This window comes from Lepidochelys kempii, chromosome 1, assembly GCF_965140265.1.
Source record: "Lepidochelys kempii isolate rLepKem1 chromosome 1, rLepKem1.hap2, whole genome shotgun sequence".
NCBI classification, from domain to species: domain Eukaryota; kingdom Metazoa; phylum Chordata; order Testudines; family Cheloniidae; genus Lepidochelys; species Lepidochelys kempii.
Window position 1 is genome coordinate 348,723,895 of NC_133256.1, and position 19,631 is coordinate 348,743,525.

Below are 19,631 nucleotides of genomic sequence, written 5' to 3' on the forward strand. Positions count from 1 at the left end.
ACGGAAGATACTGGGCCAGTGTAAAAGGGAACAGTTCCATCAACTTCCAGTTGAAGGAATCCACTTTACCTAGCCAGGGTTAGAGAAACCTTGTTGGAGGTGTATCTCTCTCTGCATACTCCGCACTTTTACACCCAGTGCTCAGAGACAACATAACGGGAAACCAGTGGGAAACATCAGGTATTGCATCTCCACCCATTAGCAGCCAAGAGAACTGGGTCTTGTGAGAGACTTCACTAGTAAAGAAAAGGAAGAAGTACAAGACTGACAGAGTGAAACAGAACGTCTTTAAATGTCACATTGCTGTGGGATGAGACAGGGTTAATTACAATTCTGACCAACCTAGGGTGTTCTGCAAGACCCGTGTCCCACGTGAAGCTTTTCAGACAGAATTAGAATGATTTTTAAAGTGGAAAATACGTCCCCCACCAGGATTTCTTCTAACCCGAGCAGCATTAAATGCCTTTCCTCAGTTGTAAGGCACAGAACGTCATTGAAGTCTATGGAGCTGTACTGATGTCCAGTGGCTCAGTATCTGCCTCTTGAGCTTTGTAAAGGAATGTTTACTAAAGAAAGAGAAATGCAAAGCTTTTTTAAATGAAAAAAAAAAACAGCCCCAAATTCAGAAGCTAGGAATCATCCACTGACTATTGGCATGACATCAGAAACCTTAACGTGGATTTGTAAAGTTCGTTTAATCCAGCATTTCTCAAATGAGGCCCCCAGTGGATTTTTTTCAGCTACGACAGCCTCCAAAGCATGAGCGGGGATTGTGGGGGTGCAAAGCAGTAGCCCCTTCTGGCAGCACCCACTTGTTTTGCTGAGCAGCTGTTACCAAAGGCAATGAAATGCGCCTCTTTGGTGTTTGCGATGACATCGCCAGTAGGGGTTGGGCTCCTAAACCTCACAGCCTCCTCGTGGGCACCGGGCAGCACCTCTGGAGACACATGGGGCCTGTGTGCATGGCACATGAGGCAGCTCTTGGTGGAGGCAGCTGCGTCATTTGGTCGCCGGGCCGTTCGCCTGATCCCGCCTGCCTGGGACACAGGGAGCCTGGGAGTCTGCCAGCAGCCAGTGAGTTCCCAACCCACCCTCCCCAGGGCAGGCTCTTGGTGAAGGGTTCTGGGAGGCAGGGACAGAGAGACAGGTTTGTGAAAGGCCACCAAAAAAATTATTGTGAGAACCCTTGAATCCTAATCCATAATTTGGGGGCCTCAAATCCCACAAAAAAATTCGAGTATTAAAATAATACAGCCCTGTGCACACACACAACTTTAATGAGCCTGCAGTGCTTTGAAGTCCTTTGATTTGAGGAAGCCTCCGATCATCGAGCATAATACCACTATGAGATCTGGTTAATGTGGAGGTGAACAAGCACATTGAGGAGGTTACACACGGAGCAAGTGGCAGAGTCAGCAATAAAACCAGTCCTAGTGAGCAAAGAGAGCTGCAGGGTGTAATGTGTGCCTCAGCCAAAGTGATGTTAGGAAGAAAATAATCATCAAAAACAGAGGCAAAAAATTAGATCAGTTGAAGGAGTTAGTCACAGTTTTCTTTTTAGCTTATTAGGGCTTCAGGAACAAAGGGCCTCTCAAGTCCTCCAGCAGCGTAAAAAACTGTCTAAAAATACTCATGACTCAGGGCTCTTCTAATCACTTTAACTTATTCTCCTCTGTACACTAGAGAATCCTATTCAAGTCACTCTCTCCATAACTGTTCAGACAATGTACTAAGGATCCTTTTACTTTAGGACTGAATCGTGCACAGACACTCTGTGATTCTGAACAGTGGGAAGGGTTTGGGGTTGCAGGCCTTGGTTTCTTCATGGTTTAGACGTGAAGCCCTGGATTTGCAGAGCAAGATATGGATTTGGGACACTAGAGCCACTAGATTTTAGTGGGAACTTGGGCATTTAAATCCCTTAGGGAGCTCTGAAAAATCTCAACCCCAATTTTTTATTTAGGGTTTATGATGAAACTCTCCAGGTTTCCTCCATAAAGGACTAACTCATTGGTCTGTTTTCTTCTGAAGCAGCTTGTGAGTGACACTCACTGAGACAGGATACTGCCTTAGATGAGCCACTCGTCTCTTCCAGCCTGGCAACTGCTACCTTCTCATGTGCAGGAGTAATTCTAGGTGCAGAGCCTCGTCTGGTCTAACTTCGTGTAGCTGCAGTGAAGCCAGTGGAACAGAGAAGATTTACACCAGGGGAGGAGGTGGGGGTTTGTGTTTTGTTCTGATTAAAAACCTCCATTTTTGTTTATTCATCAGCAAGTGTTGGTGACTCGCTGAGATTTACAAATCAATCTACCACCTTGTGATGCTGGACTGTACTCATTTGTCAGTAGATGTCAGGGGACTGTTGGCCACTTACTGAAACTTGGTGGGGCCTGGGGGGTTGTGGCCCTCTCCCAGTACCAAAAGAAAGGGGAATCAGCAGCCAGTACAGCCCTGCAGCCTGTGCTGTTTCCCGCAGCTCCTATTGGCTGGGAACAGTGAACCACGGGTACCGGGAGCTGCGGGGAGCCATGCCTGCAGACGGTCAATGTAAACAAAATGCCTCGCGCCCTGACAGCAGATTACCCTGACGGGCCATGTGCTGAAGGCTGCCGACCCCTGGGCTAGATGATCTTCTATCCAGGAATATGGACCCTTTCTTTCTGCCTTTTTACTTTCTAACAGCAGCTGCAGAACAGAGAAGCTTTCTGAACTTCTGCTTTTATTGTGCTTTTTTCAGTTCAGACTGACCGGGGTGAGACAAGTAACTATCAATGGTGGCAGACAGACTTGAGTTGTCAAACTCTACAGCTACAAGGAAGAAGTCAGAGAACTGTAAGAAAGACACCACTTTGGAGCTTGGGATAGGATACGGCTCTTCATGAAACTTGGAAATGTAGTCTTGCTACTCTGCTTTCTTTATTTGTTCTTTATTCTGACAATTTTCTACTCCCCTTTCTTTCATATTCAAATAGATACTACAACATACTATTGGTTTGCTGGTTAATTGCTCTTCCATTCGTTATCTTTTCATATCACCAAAGGCTCAGCCCAGAGCCGTCTCCTCCTTCACCAAGAATGCATCATTTTAACCTGTCCTGGGCTTCTTGCTGGGCTCACTCAGCTGTATTGTCTTATAAGACCTCTGTTTCGTGTCTGCTCATGGATGAAGAGATGGTTTCTGATAGAGTACAGGTTCCAAGACTGAACTCAAACCCTTTGTACAAAAGAGCACTGCTTACTTTCACTCTCTGCCACCCCTCCCCTTGACCCATGAGCAAATCTGCTCTAGACAGCCCTTTGAGACAGCATTGGTGACCCAAATGGAGGTCCAATGTTAAGTCACGTTTTAGCCACCTTAGGGTAAGATTCACCCTGGGCAGACGGCCATTGCAAAGGCCCATGCTCCACTTAAGACCCTGCTAAGACTCAGTTTGAAAGTTTAAAATGGGACTAACATTGTTCATAGGCATCGTACTATCCCCCTGCCAAAGGGCAAATATTAGACTTAAGGTCCTGACAGGAAACATACTGGAGGCAATAGAATGATTCCCACTGATCTCAAAGGGGATTGGATCTGACCTGTTGGGAATGGAGGTGGTGAGAATGTGATTAGCCCAATAATCACCAAGGCTGAGGAAAACGGCTCTATACAAAGGAAGACTTACGAAGGCAATCAAGTTTCTTTGGTAACTAATTAGGACCTCCTCCACAAACAGCATCGCAGATACTCCACGCGGTCCTAGAAACTGTATAAAAGTGCTCACCAATCAGACCTGTTCTAAACACTTCTCCGGACTTCATCTCCTTGGTGAACTGGGTAAGTCCAATTCCACTCAATCTCTTTCTAACCACAGAGATATCACAGTAGGGCCTCTTTTCATTGAAGACGGAATCTTGCATGTGCTCACTGTGATTTTTATCCGGGATCAGGGGGTTCTTCCATAACTATCTTGAGTCATGATTCAGTTGCAGGCGCTCGTAGATTGATGATCTGAAGCTAAAGGAGGATCCTCCTTCTTCCCTTTTTTAAAGATTGGCACTACATTAGCCTCTACATCCATAGAAGAAGGAAGAACCAGGAAATGAACAGCAAGATACAGATTCACCCCATATCTTTTGGGCATGGCTTTCGGAAATGCTGTGCAAACATGGCTCCACTTGAAGTCAGTGGGAGCTGTGTGTGCTCAGCAGCTTGGTCTGATAGTCATTCTACATTTCTAATGTTACGCTTAAGGACTCTTTCCCAGCCATGTGCTGATTCTTTTATTCACATGTGGACTCATTCTGAATTACACGCAAGCTATTTACACTAAGCCCGCAGTGTGAAGGAAACAAGGGCCTTAAGATAGGCATCATTTACATTCATTATCACTATAAGTCCCTTTACAAGGGAAAAAGAGACCTTGCTGTCAAGGAGAATTAGGCCCCATATGTTCTATCCTTTCCATCAATGTATACCTTTAACATCTCACCTTGACCTTTGCTGCGGCCGAAGTATAATGGAGAAGCTGTGTAGTCCTCTGCTTCTATTTTGCTTTGTCTCATTTCCCACCAACTGGGGTAAAACAACAAAGAACTTAAAATGGTTACAGAGGGGACTTGTTTGGTCCACGTCTGCAGCTGCAACAAAGTAAACAGAACATCTTGTCTGAAAAGCGACCCATTGAGGCCTGTGATTGGTCGCAGGCCTTCTTGAAACTCTGGAAATACATTCTTTCTGGTCCATACTATTTCTTCCTGTAACTGTGTACTGCCAATTGCATTTGCATTAAAAACTTTGCTGCATCATGGTATCGGTCTTCTGGTTCTCCTTGTTCCTTCCTCCTTTCTTAAAAATCACACTGAACGAAATTCCTCGCTGTGGAGCAGACAATACCGGGCACTTCTTCAATTACAAATTTCAAAGCCCTGGATACATAGTCTTTTCCTGCAAAGACTGAGAGAGATTTTCACTTTAAGAATGTAAGCTTTTTCTTGATTTTCAAGAAGACCAATCACACGGTTCGTGGTAAGAGTCGACGTGAGTCTTTGCAGGACAGTGACCCACATTCTCATGAGGAAAAGAAAAGTGGCCACCAGATCACATACTTGATGCAGTGTTAACTCTAGACCAGGGATGACAAATTCTTCCCAATAGTGGGAGGGCCACGAGGTCTGGCCCCCTTTGTGGGCCCACTCCTGCCCCTCTTCTTGCCCAAGGCCCCATCCCCCTGGCCAAGCCGAAGTTGGATCCAGGCTGGGGAGCCCTCCCCCCCCCCACATCTGATAGGGTGGGGAGGCCCGAGAGCAGACCCCAGCCCGTATCCCTAGCTGCTGCACCGCCCACACATGGCAGGTGGATGGGCCACAGTTCCCCACAGCTACCTGTGTCGTTCTTACTCTGACCCGGCTCCCACTTCTGGCCAAGACTAAGGCTGGAGTCTCATGGGTAAGAGGAGGTGCAGGGGGTTTGGCCCAACTAAAAACTGGACCGACCCATAGTGATTCCTGCCCCACCCCCAACCTTTGCACCAGAAGTCTGCTCACAGTCCACACCCTAGCCCCAGACAGAGCTTGAGTGTAGAATGTGATAAGTTCTGTGCTTCTCCCAGCTTCTGCCCTTGGGGCAGGGAGTTTGTTTATAAAAAGAGGCAGGCTTGTCATTAAATGATATTAAGGATCATTAGATGATGCTGAGAGCATTGCCAGGCAATCCAGTTAACAGAGAGGAAACAAAAGGTTGGAATAAATGGCCCATTTTCAGAATGGAGAGAAGTAAATAGTGGTGCCCCGCAGGGGCCTGCACTGGAACCAGCATTGTTCAACATATTCATAAATGATCTAGAAAAAGGGGTAAAAAAGTGAGCTGGCATAATTTGCAGATGATACAAATTGCTCAAAATAATTAAATCCAAAGCTGACAGCAGAGGACTCACAAAACTGGGTGATTTGGCAACAAAATGGCACATGACATTCAATGTTCAATGCAAAGTAATGCACGTGGCAAAATATAATCCCAACTATACACACATAATGATAGGGTCTAAATTAACTGTAACCCATCAAGAAAGAGATCTTGGGGTCCTTTGCAGTACTCTGGAAGCTCCATGTTTCCAGAGTACTGCAAATTTATAGGAATCCTTCTCACTGTGCCTGTATCATCCTGAACTGCAGAATGCTCATTCTCCAGCTTCAGAAGACTTACAAATTATCTCCAGTCACCAATGGGACAAAGGCAACTGAATAATGCAGCTGTCCTTAACGTGCATCAAGACCATACCAGGGAACTAAATGACAAATAAGATTGCTGACAGTTTCATCCAGAAAGCTACAGTGAGACATAATGCCTTTAAACTAGGAAGTTAGTGAAGACCGCTTGTAGGTGATTGCAATGATTTGAATATACTGCAATTCATGACAATGTAATTATGTCATTCTAACAATTTAGTCATAATTAAAATAGTAACGATACCAATGAGAGACATATATTCAATAATTAGAATATGAAAGAAGTGTATAATTGTGCTGAAAATAGTCTACCCCCAAAATTGGCCAGCCTCCCCCGCCCAAAAACACACACACATATTCCTGGATAGAAGATCCTCTGGCCTAATTCTCATTAACACTGAATCCTTCTGACAGTGCTCTGGCATGGGAGAGAGCCATTCCAGTCAGGGTAGATGTAGGTAACGTACACCTTATGGATCCAGCTTCATTTGCACTCTACAGCATAGTGTAAAACCCATCATGTAGTTGAGAATCAAGCTCACTGGGTTGAAAAGAGAGGAAGCCCCTAGCCAGGAAGGCATTAGACAAAACCGATCAAGGGTAACATGGCAAACAATAGGAATGTTTGCAGTGGTGGTGATGAAATGCAGCTCTCTCATTATTTCACGCAGCTCTCTCATTATTTCATATGCCTACTGGGTGTTAGATGGTCTACAGTTTCCATTTAGGTCCCGATGACCCCATCACAATGCCCCCGAACCCTGTTTTCCCCAACAGCCATATGAGCCCCTGTGGCCATTGAGCCCATCCTAACTGTATTGGCCACCATAACCGTGTAATCTCCCATAACCACTGGGACACCATCACTTTATAAGCCTCTATCAGCACATGAGCCCCCATCCCCACCTCTGATGTCAGCTGCACCCGAGGATTCCGCTCTGCTTTCCTGAGGGAAAGAGCTGAGAATGGCTCCTGGGAAGGTCATGACAGCCGGTGGGGGTGGGATCAGCCCTGTGGAGTCAGGGCACTACCTTACGTCTGGATTGTTGCAGCTGTTGAACATGCTTTGTGGAGTGTTACTCCATACGTTTGTGAAGGAAGACATCTTTCTGCAGTAGAGATAAATCCAAAACACCCAGGAGGAAAGAAAGAAAGAAAGAAAGAAAGAAAGAAAGAAAGAAAGAAAGAAAGAAAGAAAGAAAGAAAGAAAGAAAGAAAGAAAGAAACCCTTCTGCCAGTCAGAGTTGGCAGTAACAAGGGCCGGGTTCAGTATCTAGGGGTTCCTTTTCAACAATACAACGCAAAACTGGCTCGAGCCCCCACCCAGTGACCGGGGACAATTACACAGCACCCCCTGGGTGCCTCTAAGAGGCAATACTTCCCCTCTGGCATGCACAGAGTCTGAGTGTAGCAAAAACTTTTAATAAAAGGAGGGGAGTAACTCAGCATTAATTCGGGAAAACACCACAAATAGATTCATAAACGTAAACTGCGAGCAAAAGACCCAACCCCAAATAAGTTGGGCAATGTCCTTTTCCCCACAGGTTCTTAAATCCAGAAACCCAAAAGTCCCTTTTACGTGCCCATCCCTTCTCTGCACCCCACTCACAGTTGTTGTCCTTGGTCCGTGCAGCCCCAGAGTCCGTAGACACCCTTTCAAAACCAAATGGAAGGGTTTTTTCCCCAACTCCTCTTATTCCCCAGTCCTGCTACAACCAGGGGTAGACCTACCTGCAACCTTTTTTCATACTCACAAACATGCTGCCCGGGTTGGCCAGGCTCAGGGGTAGGAGAGACACAGAGAGAGAGAGAGAGAGAGGTGGACGGGAGGTTATCCTGTGCACAGGTTGTCCAGAGGTAAGCTGCAAAAAAAATCTCCAACGTGCTTCCGCTCTTGGGAGGGTTTTTTCGCCCTGGGGTCTTTTGGAGCATCTCTTTCAGAGACCTTTGCTCAGTATTCCTGTCCAGGCCGGCTGCCTGTGGCTTCTTCAGCGTCCCCAAACCACACCGGTTCCAGGGTCGCAAAGGCAGACTGTTCGGTCTCACTGGGCGGCCAACCTTTGCAAATGTAATCTCAGTCCTGCAACTTGTGTTGCCTTTTTTTTCTTGTACTTGGCATGGTCTGTGTTGATTCTTGACCTTGAACACAGAGCAGCTTTCTCTTTATCTCTAGGCCAAGCTGATTTTTCAAATTAACCTGTTCCTTTCCCTCCTCACTTTCAGCCTTAATTATTTGGGGCTATAAAGGAGCTGAGGGAGTTGATGCAGTAGTTCAGGTAGGGAGGCATCCGGATGCTTTACATTTCATTTTTAAATCCTGCACTTGAGTCTTTAATTTTGCCTGGGAGTCCTTCAGACTCACTCGAGACCCATGGAGTCTCTTTGTGGCTTCCTCTGAGGTGTATGATTTGATCTAGATCAAAGGTTCCTTCTAGTGGGAACTGTTTAGATGGATTATCACGTGTAAACATCCCAATTTCTAAATACTTGCAGGTCCTAGGACCATAATGTACGTACATGTAGTATGCAGGGGTGCTCTTCAGTGGTGTGGGGGTATTCTTAGACTGTCCCCCAACCACTTTCCAAACACACAGGAGTGTCCTGTCCGCTGAGTCAGTGGCTGATAAGCTAAAGAAGGGTTTCACACACTCCGGGAAAAGGTGCCCTGTCTGCTGGGTCAGCGGCCCATAAACTAGAGAAGATTTCCACTCTCTCACACCCCAGGGGAAGGATGTCTATGGACTCTGGGGCACCTTTTGTTGGGTTACAAATCACTTGAATGCAGGGTGGGGGGTGTAATGAAAAGTTGTTATTCTTATTGTATGGGTAATGGGCAGTAGAACTGTACTTAGCCTGTGCTGATTGAGGGTATCAAGAGAGAGGGTGGGGACAGGTGTGTGGAAGTGTGAAAGGGAAAAGAGGATTTGTGTGCAGTTATTTTAGTTTGGTTAAGAGACAGAGCAAGAAACAGGCCAACCTTAACCCTAATAACGCGAGATTTGTGAAAGCGGGGTTTGGGCGAAGCGGATGAGAAAACTACAAGGGACCTTGCTTTAAGATAAGAATGGAATGCAATGTTGACTAACATAATGAGAAGAAAAATGTATAAACAGGACACAGCTATATGTAATGAAAGGGTATAAATATCGCTTTATATTGTTTGTACTTTGAAGATTTGCCTAAGGACGGACACTCTGTCCAATTGCTGTCTTCCCTGCAATTGCATGAATGAATTGTCTCTGACTTGTTGCAAATAACCTAAGAGTGAAGACTGAGTTTTCTTCCACAGGTGTTTTGCTTGATGGTCTCCCTGAGTCACAAGTACTAATTCACCTGCCCCTCTCCACTGTTTAAAGACAGAGCTGATTAGGCTCCATAGATAAGTCTTTTGTTGTGTTAAGTGACCACTACAGCTGAAATCACTGATAATCGGGTCTATGTGCTCAGACCAGCTGTAGGACAGTGCTTCTGTGGAAGAGACGGCCCAGTCTGCACTGGCAGCGAGGTTCCCCCACTGAGAGCTCAGCTGAAATCACTGGGAGCTGGGTGGGACCAGCTCAAGAGACCAACTCGCAGAGGTCACAGTGACAGGTGGCAACACAAGATGACGGCACATGGCCATTGGCAACAGAACGATGGAGTGAACGGTGGCACAACAAATAGCAGTGGCCAGAGCGAACAGTGAGCAGCTGGAGGAACGAGCAAGGTGCCTTCTTGCCCCCAACCTGGGAGGTGAACTCACGTGAAAGCACCTCTGAACTCTGAGTCTCCACTGACCAAGGACAACACTGGTGAGTGTTCATGAGGCTGTTAAGAATGCTGGAGAACCAACACAGTTCATGCAAACTAACATGGCTGTGGCATCATACTTTCTATTTAAGCAAGAGATGCCACACGCTACAAACTGGAGGCCAATGTTAAGTGCATTGTCACGTGTTCATCCTGAAGTTGAACACTGGTTCCGAACAAGACCAGCAAATGCTCACTGTCTTTCTGCAAGAAACTCAACTGACTGGCTAGAATCATGTGGTGCAACAGTGAAAGACTCAACAGCTGAAAAAGTGAAGAACTCTCTCACCACATTCAAAAAATTTGCATACATGGCTGATGAATGCACCAATGCAAATGGGCATCAAGTAGTAAGTCATTGTGTACGTTGTCTTGATGTCAGGGGTAGGCCAGTAGATGCATTTCTAGATGTTCAAGTTATAGAAGACACATCGGCTGCATCTGTGACAACCCACATCTTAGAAGAGTTGAATGCTTCTCAATTGGACCCCAGACAGATGGCTGCTTGTGCATTTGATGGCGCAGCAAACTTCTCTGGAAGACATGGTGGAGTGCAAGCTTTCCTCAGAGAAAAGTGTAACCCTAGTCTCTCCTATACACGCTGCAGAGGCCATCCACTCCAACTAGCGCTAGTACGAGCTGCAGACTCTTCAAAAGACATTTAAAAAGCGATACATTTAATGTCTTCATTATAGTCTTTTTTTCAGAAAGAGTCCAAAAAGCCTGAATATTTTGGAAAATATAGAAGATATACTTGGACTGAAGTTCAAATTAGTCGAACCTGGGAAAACCCTCTGGTTTCTCTTGAGCGATCCTCGGCTGTTGTCTTAAAATTATTCCAGCCATTCTTACTGGCTTTGGATCTACCAAGACGGGATGGATCTAAGTAGTGAGGCTGGCGGATTATTTTTGCTACTACCTTCATAGAAGACTATTGCCATTCTCTCTCTTGTAAGTCTACTGTTGAAACCACTTGAGTCATTAAACAATGCCATCCAGGCATCTGCTACAACAGTAGTCGATCTTTGTCCAGCAATAGAAGCTACATTTGGATCAATCAGAGAGCTATCCATTGAAAAAGTACTGGAAGAAGCAAAGACTTCAGTCAAGAAGTTGACTAATGAAGGCATTTATATTGAATCCTTAAGTGAAGAGGACAAGAAGTGTTTGTTAAGACAACTGAAAAAGTACACAGACTTGATTCTTAAAACGCTACAAAAGCGGCTTCTCAATTCGACACAACCTCTACGTAGCTTTTACAGATCCCTGTCCTATAAAACACCGACAGTTGAGTGGAGTGAGGCACTACCAGCAATGGGGCTGCCATGTGCTCAGGACAGAACAGAGAATTTGAACACAGAGTGGAATATCATATGACAAATGAATGAAGATTTGACTTCAACTTCTTTTTTATCATCACTAGTCGTTCGACCCAATCTTTATGCTATGTTTCCTGGGATGAAAGAAGTAGGACTTCATCTCTTGCTACTCCCAGTAACAACTGCTACAGTTGAGCATTCTTTTTCATCACTGAATACAATTTTGTTTTCTGAAAGAAGTCGCCTTCTGCCTGATCATATGAATGGGCATATCAATTGAAGGAATGGAAGTACCAAACACACAAGAAGCCACCAAAGATGAACGCACTGCATTCAAGAAGTTCATTAACAGGGTTGTGCAAAATTATAACAAGAAACCAAGAAGGATGGAGATGTAGTGCTTCATAGAAAGCTTGAGAAACCAACTGTAATTCGTGTGTCGATTTTAAAACATGAGTTAAATCTAATTAAATGGTCATGAAATATTTTTCAGTTTTTACTGTGGTGCCATACAGCCAACCTTCACCCTTACGGTCTGACCCTCTATTGTCCCTGACCACCACCACCCCCACCCCCTCCCCCTGTAAATTTGAACGCCCCCCCTAATTTCAATTCCTGGGGAAAACACTGCATTTAATGCTGCTCAGGTTAAAAGAAATCCTGGTGGGGGTGTATTTTCCACTGTAACAATCATTCTAATTCTGGCTAAAAAGCTTTCCATGGGAGACGGGTCTTGCAGAATGCCCTAGGTTGGTCAGAATTGCAATTAATCCAGTCTCATCCCACAGCAATGTGACCTTTGAAGAAGTTCAGCTTAACTCTGTCAATCTTGTACTTCTTCCTTTTCTTTATTAGCTGGAGTCCCCCACAAGAGCCAGTTCTCTTAGCTGCTCATGAATGGAGATGCAGTACCTGATGTTTCCCATTTTGGTTTCACAATACGCTGGATCTGAGCACCAGGAGGTGGAGCTGCTGAGTATGCACAGAGAGAAACATTCCCAACAAGATTTCTGGAGTGATATCTGAGACTTCGACATGCATTTTTAAAGTGAAGGTAATCTTCAGTGTTGGAACATCTAATCCCAGTAAAAAGTTATTACTACTTAAGTCATTCATCTCTTTGGCTACATAAAACTTGATGAGTGTTTGTGAAGTGCTTTGAAATGCTGAGATCAGAGGAAGCTTCTGACAATCCACCCTGCATGTTAAAATTATACCTGTTTGTATCACCTGAACCCTACTGGATGCTTCCAGATACGTCACTAACCTGAGAGTAACTCTGAGAGAGGATCATTCTGGAATTTTTTTAATTTTGGTTTGATGATTTGGGGGTGAACTTTTGGGTGAAACATCTTCTTATCTAAGTGTGAACAATGATCAACCATTGAGAGTCTTGCAATGCATTCTAATTCCCTTTACCTGTAGTTGTTTTCTCAGTGGTGGGTATTTACACTTGAGCAGAATTAAATTCTCTTGTTCCAAAAATGTTCCCAGTTTGAATTGTATATTGAGATTTTATTCCTATACTGCACATGAACAAGCTTGAAATGCACACACTTGTAATTCCTTTGGACCTTTATTATCCTCATGTACAAAGAAGGCAATGTTGAAGAGATATACCACTCTGTACCACATTTCACAGACCTGAAAGAATTCATTACCACTGCATTACTGTGACCCATTAGAGAGCGGTCATTCCAAGGAGAGAAAAAGTAGTGCACACAGGGCACTTGGTGTCTTCATTGCAGTGGGTGCTGTGGCTTAAAACAAGTTTTTAAAGCTTGAATTCCAACTTGATATTTACAAGGCCACCACACTCTTGGAATATTGACAGACTTGCAATTCCTTTGCAGAAGTATTAGCGTCAGGTATAAAGAAGCCGCAGTGAAAGAGGGTCACAACATTAGCCAGTTTGTTATTGTTGGTGCTTAGATCCAAGGATGCAAGCACTTTGTAACCAGACATGTTATTAACCTTGTCTTGTAACACAGTGCAACAGGGATAAACCTAGAGCTCAGCCTGTGGTAGGTGGAGTCAGGACTCTTGGGTTGTATTTCTGTTTTCTGCAACTGACCCCATGTGACCTTCACCTCACCATGCCTCTTTTTCCAGGCATATCAAACACAGAGAGTAAGGATGGGAAAACTGGAAGTTCTTCAGTGTCCTCAGAACTCCAGATTTCAAAGCCTTCACAAACACTCGCTGGTGTTTCACACACGCAAAGGGTTGTATTCTTAGAATATTAATAAAGTGTTGTTGGGATAAGTCATCTCTGCACTGAGTCATACAGTACCTTTAAACAAAATGGAGGCCAAGGTCTCTCTTGTCATTACCTTAATCAGGTCATGATTTAAGCCACACAATTTGGAGCTATTTTCATTCAAACATAGCTTTGATTTTGGCATTTTTTAAAAATCCATATGGGGTAGAACGGCCCCGTCCAGTGACTATCAGCTTCAAAGACCCGTGCGTTAGCCAGTGCCCTGACTCCAAAGTGGTGATCAGACCCTCACCGGGAGTCGTGACCCTCCCAGGACCAATTCTCCACAATTTCCCTCAGCAGAGCGAAATGGGACCATAAGAGCCCCTGTCGTCAACGTCGGTTTCGGGGGCTCTATTACCTTTGGAGGGATTTTTTTACTGGAAAATGAAGGTGCTCTCTTCGGATAAATTACCTACCAAAGCAAGACACTTCTGCCCTCTTCCCTGGATATCGAACCCAGCCTTGGGGAAATCATTTACACTTTGAACAGCAGGCTGGTTCAGGCAGGAATGTTTTCTGCAACATGCCCTTTGTCTCGTCAGACATTATGTCAAATCTCATCCCACAGCCATCTCCTCCTTCACCAAGAATGCATCATTTTAATCTCTCCTGGGCTTCCCGCTGGGCTCACTCAACTGCATTGTCGAACTAGACTTCAATTCCTTGGCTGCTCATGGATGGAGAGATGGTTTGTGGTAGAGTACAGGTTCCAAGACTTAATTCAAAACCTTTCTGTAAAAGAGCACTGCTTCCTTTCTCTCTCTGCCATCCCTCCCCTTGACCCATGATGAAATCTACTCTCAGCAGCCCTTTGAGACAGCATTGGTGACCCAAGTGAAGGGCCAGTGTTAGGTCAAGTTTTAGTCACGATAGAAAAAGCTTCACCCCTGGGCAGATGGCCATCACAAAGGCCCATGCTCAACTTAAGTCCCTGCTGTGACCAAGTTTGAAACTTTAAAATTGGATTCAAGTTGTCTATAGGCATTGTACTATCCCTCTGCCAAAGGATGAATTTCAGACTTAAAGTCAGGACAGGAAACAGGCTGGAGGAAATGGAATGATTCCCATGGATTTCAAAGGCAATTGGATTGGACCTGCTGAGAATGGAGGTGGTGAGAATGGAGAAAAAGGGGTGCTTGCTTCATACCACGTTTAGAATGAACTGCCCCATGCCCCTAATCACGACCAGCATGAATTGCAAGGAACAAACTGTATTCCTTTCATGACACCCACTTGTGTTACTGATGCCGCTCAGAATCATCACCTTGACCTTCATTATAATGGCAGCACCTATAAAATCTCTGGAATGATACGAGAAATGCAGTTGGCCCATACCATTCTAAGATGAAAGACAGCTGAAGAATGCAAAGTGCATGTCACACCCTCTGAGGCTCAGATTAGCCCAATAATCACCAACGCTGAGGAAAATAAGCTCCATCCAAAGGAGGACTTGCGAAGGAAATCAAGTTTGTTTGGTAACTAATTAGGACCTCCTCCACAAACAGCATCTCAGATCCTCCAGGCAGTCCTAGGAACGGTATAAAGGCACTCACGATTCAGATTTATTCTAAACACTTCTCCAGACTTCATCTCCTCAGTGAACTGGGTAAGTCCAATTCCACTCAATCTCTTTCTAACCACAGAGGTATCACAATAGGGCCTCTCTCCATTGAAGATGGAATCTTGCATCTGCTCACTGTGATTTTTGTCATGGATCAGGGGGTTCTTCCATAACTATCTTGAGTCGTGATTCAGTTGCAGGCGCTTGTAGATTGATGATCTGCAGCTAAAGGAGAGACTTTAAGAGCAACACATGCAATTCAGAAACATATTTCCTATTAACTGGAAGAAGAATGAGGGCATTGAAATCTTTTCAGTAACTTTGGAATGTCTCTTAACATTTTTCACTTTGCTGGACTAGGAAGAAATTTTCCCGGGTTAGTCCAGAAAGGGCCAGTTCAGTGGTTTTCTACATTCCTCTATTAAGCAGCTGTGACCCCTCACAACTGAGGACAAGAGAATGGATTGAGATGACAAGAGGTGTGATCCAGGCTAGGAATTCCTATCTGCTTCTGAGCAGAAATACCCATACCTCATATGGTGTAATTTCGTGCCGCTCTATGGAAGTCAGTGGAACTGAACCCATTAAACCCCAGCTGAGGAGTTTCTCTGTAGTGAATTGTTTGGAGAAAAGAAAAGTTTCTGTTTCTTCTTGTAGCAAGTAATGGTGACTCCCAAGGTCTGGAAAGCCAAGAGCCACACTGTGATACCAGACTGAACAGGTTTGCATGCAGAGGTTAAATCCTCAAAGGAAACAATCTGATTACCATGATCCCAGCCATCTTCTCTTTCAGAAATGTCTAAAATGGACCCAGAATCCCAGGTGTCCAGCACAGAAATAGTTACACTTATTCTCGTCAGCGTTTTTCAGACAAAGTCTTTTTGAGAGGATCAAAGGGGCCTGCTGGGAGGGAAGTTTAGAGCGAGTGGACAAGAGGCATAGAAAGAGAAAATAGGAACAAATACATGACCACACACAAAGAGATTAAATCCACTTCTCCTCTCTGACTCAGGACCCATGCTGACCTCACGACAATTCTAACCCAGCTTTGAAGCCTTTCTTCCACCGGCACTTGTACCGTCTCTTTACTCTAGTCCCTGTTTTGTGTTCCAGGTTTACCTCCGTCCCAGAAAGATGTCTTTCTCCAGCCTCTGCTATCCAGAATGCGGGGTGGCCCGACCCAGTCCAGTCACTGGCAGCTGCAATGAGCCATGCGTTAGGCAGTGCCCTGACTCCGAAGTGGTGATCAGACCCTCCCCGGTTGTCGTGACCCTCCCCGGACCAATTCTGAGCAATTTCCCTCAGCAGAGCGAAGTGGCAGCCGTAGGAGCACCTGTGGTCGGAGCTGGTTTGGGAGGCTCATTCGGTTCGGGGGGACTGTACGGCTATGGAGGCCGTTATGGAGGGTTGTATGGTTTAGGGAGATATGGTGCCTACGGGGGCCTTTATGGTTATGGGGGAGTATTGGGCCATGGGGGATACTGCGGTTACCCGGGCCTTTATGGTTATGGGGGATTATTGGGCCATGGGGGATACTGCGGTTACCCGGGCCTTTACGGTTATGGAGGATATGGCCGTAGGTATCTTGGTGGATATTGTGGGCCATGTTAAACCCAGCAGGAACGTTCGTGGAGGAAGGAAGAACCAGAAAATGAACAGCAAGATCCAGATTCACCCCTGATCTTTTGGGCATGGCTTTCAGAAGTGCTGTGCAAACATGGCTCCACCTGAGGGAGCTGTGTGTGCTCAGCACCTTGGTCTGATAGCCATGCTGCATTTCCAATGTTACGCTTTAGGACTCTTTCTGCCAAGGCTTTCCCACCCATGTGCTGATTCTCACTTTCACATGTGGACTCATTCTGAATTACACGCAAGCTATTTACACTAAGCCCGCAGAGAAGCTGTGTAGTCCTCTGCTTCTATTTTGCTTTGTCTCATTTCCCACCGACTGGGGTAAAATAAAAACTTAAAATGGTTACAGAGGGGATTCTTTGTCAACCTCTGCAGCTGCAACAAAGCACAAAGAATCTGTTGTCTGAAATGCAACCCACTGAGGCCTGTGATTGGTCATAGGACTTCTTGAAACTCTGGAAATACATTCTTTCTGCTCCGTACTATTTCTTCCTGTAACTGTGTACTGCCAATTGCATTTGCATTAAAAACTTTGCTGCATCATGGTATCGGTTTTCTGGTTCTCCTTGTTCCGCCCTCCTTGCTTAAAAATTCCATCAGACGAAATTCCTTCCTGTGGAGTCGGGGCCACAGGGCACTTCTCAAATTGCAATTTTCAAAGCCCTGGAGTGATAGAAGAATCTTGCTCTTGGAGTGGTTGAAAGCATTCTGCAGGCCCTAAGCACCATGTGGAGTTTCTCCTTGCATTACCTGCTTTAGCAAAGAGTCTTTTCCTGCAAAGACTTAGACACATTTTCTTTGGTTTCAAGAAGGCCAATCACATGGTTCGTGGTAAGAGTTTGTGGGAGTCTTTGCAGAACAGCGACCCAGGTTTTCGTAAGTTTGAGTGAGGAATGTAATAAGTTCTGTGCTACTCTCAACTTCTGCCCTTGGACAGGGTGATTAAGATAAAAGGCTTGTCATTAAATTAAATTAAGGATGATCCTGAAAGCATTGCCAGGCAACTCAGTTAAAAAATGGGAAACAAAAAATTGGAATAAAGGGCCTATTTTCAGAATGGAGAGAAGTAAATAGTGGTGCCCCCCAGTGGCCTGTATTCAGATCAGCGTTGTTCAACATATTCAGAAATGATCTAGAAAAAGGGGTAAACAGTGAGGTGGCATAATTTGCAGATGACACAAAATTATTCAACTGGGTGACTTGGCAACAAAATGGCAGATGACATTGAATGTTCAATGGAAAGTAATGCACATGGCAAAATATAATCCCAACGATACATACAAAATGATGGGGTCTAAATTAGCTGTTACCCATCAAGAAAGAGATTCTGAAGTCCTTTGCCGTACTCTGAAAGCACTATGGTTCCAGAGTGCTGCAAATTTATGAGAATCCTTCTCACTGTGCCTGTATCATCCTGAACTGCGGAATGATCATTCTCCAGCTTCAGAAGATTTACAAATTATCTCCAGTCACCAGTGGGACAGACGCAACTGAGTAATGCCGCTGTCCTTAACGTGCATCAAGACCATACCAGGGAACTAGATGTAAATAAGATTGCTGACCATTTCATCCAGAAAGCTACAGTGAGACATAATGTCCTTCAACTGGGACGTTAGTGAAGACGTCGTTCTAACAATTTAATTAAAATTGTAAAGATACCAAGGACAGACACATATTCTCAAACTAGAATATGAAAGAAGTGTATAATTATGCTGAAAATAGTCTACCCCCAAAATTGGCCAGCCTCCCCTGCCCCAAAACACACACTTCTTCGAGAGAACCCACTGGCAAAAAGAAAAGTCAGCCCCTACGCTTGACACAACCTTTGCATGAATTTTGCAGTGCTGGAGATGAGATGAGAACATTTAGGGCAATGGGGTAGAAATAGTTCAGCTTCATATTGGAATTTTGAATTTCACTGCACCAATAAAACTCGGTTAAATTAATCTTCTCATGCTTTCCCTTCATGTGTTTATCAACTGGTCAGCAGCCATGTCCACTCCTGGGTCAAATAACACAACCAAAAGTTGATTTCACAAGGATGATGCTAACACACTTGACTGAAGTCCGTTCTGCCCATATAGACAAATTACGCTATGTCCCTGATGTGATAAATAAGGTCATAGAAACCGCTTTCGGACTGCCACCTGATTTGCTGAGACTACCTCGAAGCCAGTTTTCCCTGGCAGCTTTGGACTTCAGTACCTTACCTGGTTGTGCCAGACACACTAGTCTGCTACAAACACAGACCCAGGTCTGAACCACATCCCCCAAAAGCTTCAGGCTTAACTGAAAACAGCTTAAGAAGTGCTCCTAGAGTGACCAGATAGCAAGTGTGAAAAATCGGGAGGGGGGTGGGGTGTAATAGGTGCCGAAAAAGAAAAAGCCCCAAAAATCAGGTATCAAAAATCAGGACTGTCCCTATAAAATCGGGACATCTGCTCACCCTAAGTGCTCCTGTCTCCAGCACCCAGATACCCAGTTCCCAATGAGACACAAAGCCCAAATAAACCCGTTTTACTCTATAGAAAGCTTAGACAGGGTAAACTCATAAATTGTTTGCCATCTATAACACTGATAGAGAGATATTCACAGCTGTTTGCTCCCCCGGGTATTAATTACTTGCTCTGGGTTAATTAATAAGTAAAAAGTGATTTTATGAAATATAAAAAGTACGATTTAAGTGGTTCCAAATAAGAACAGACAGAACAAAGTAAGTTACCAAGGAAAATAGAATAAAACATGCAAGTCTAAGCCTAATAAAGTAGGAAACTAAATGCAGGTAAATCTCGCCCTCAGAGGTGTTCCAATAAGCTTCTTTTACAGACTAGACTTCCTCCTACTCTGGTTCCAGCAATCA

At 44.7% G+C, this 19,631-nt stretch overlaps 1 protein-coding gene across 1 annotated transcript; it reads left to right on the forward strand.

The window, feature by feature from the left end:
• The first annotated feature begins 16,273 nt into the window (after window positions 1–16,273).
• LOC140907083 (claw keratin-like) lies at window positions 16,274–16,750 on the forward strand. Its single transcript, XM_073332258.1, has one exon. It carries the CDS (start codon window positions 16,274–16,276, stop codon window positions 16,748–16,750), a length of 477 nt encoding a protein of 158 aa, XP_073188359.1.
• Window positions 16,751–19,631: the final 2,881 nt, after the last annotated feature.

Bases quoted from the DNA above. Each gene is read 5' to 3' on its own strand.
- LOC140907083 (XM_073332258.1), top strand. From the start codon at position 16,274: ATGTCTTTCTCCAGCCTCTGCTATCCAGAATGCGGGGTGGCCCGACCC.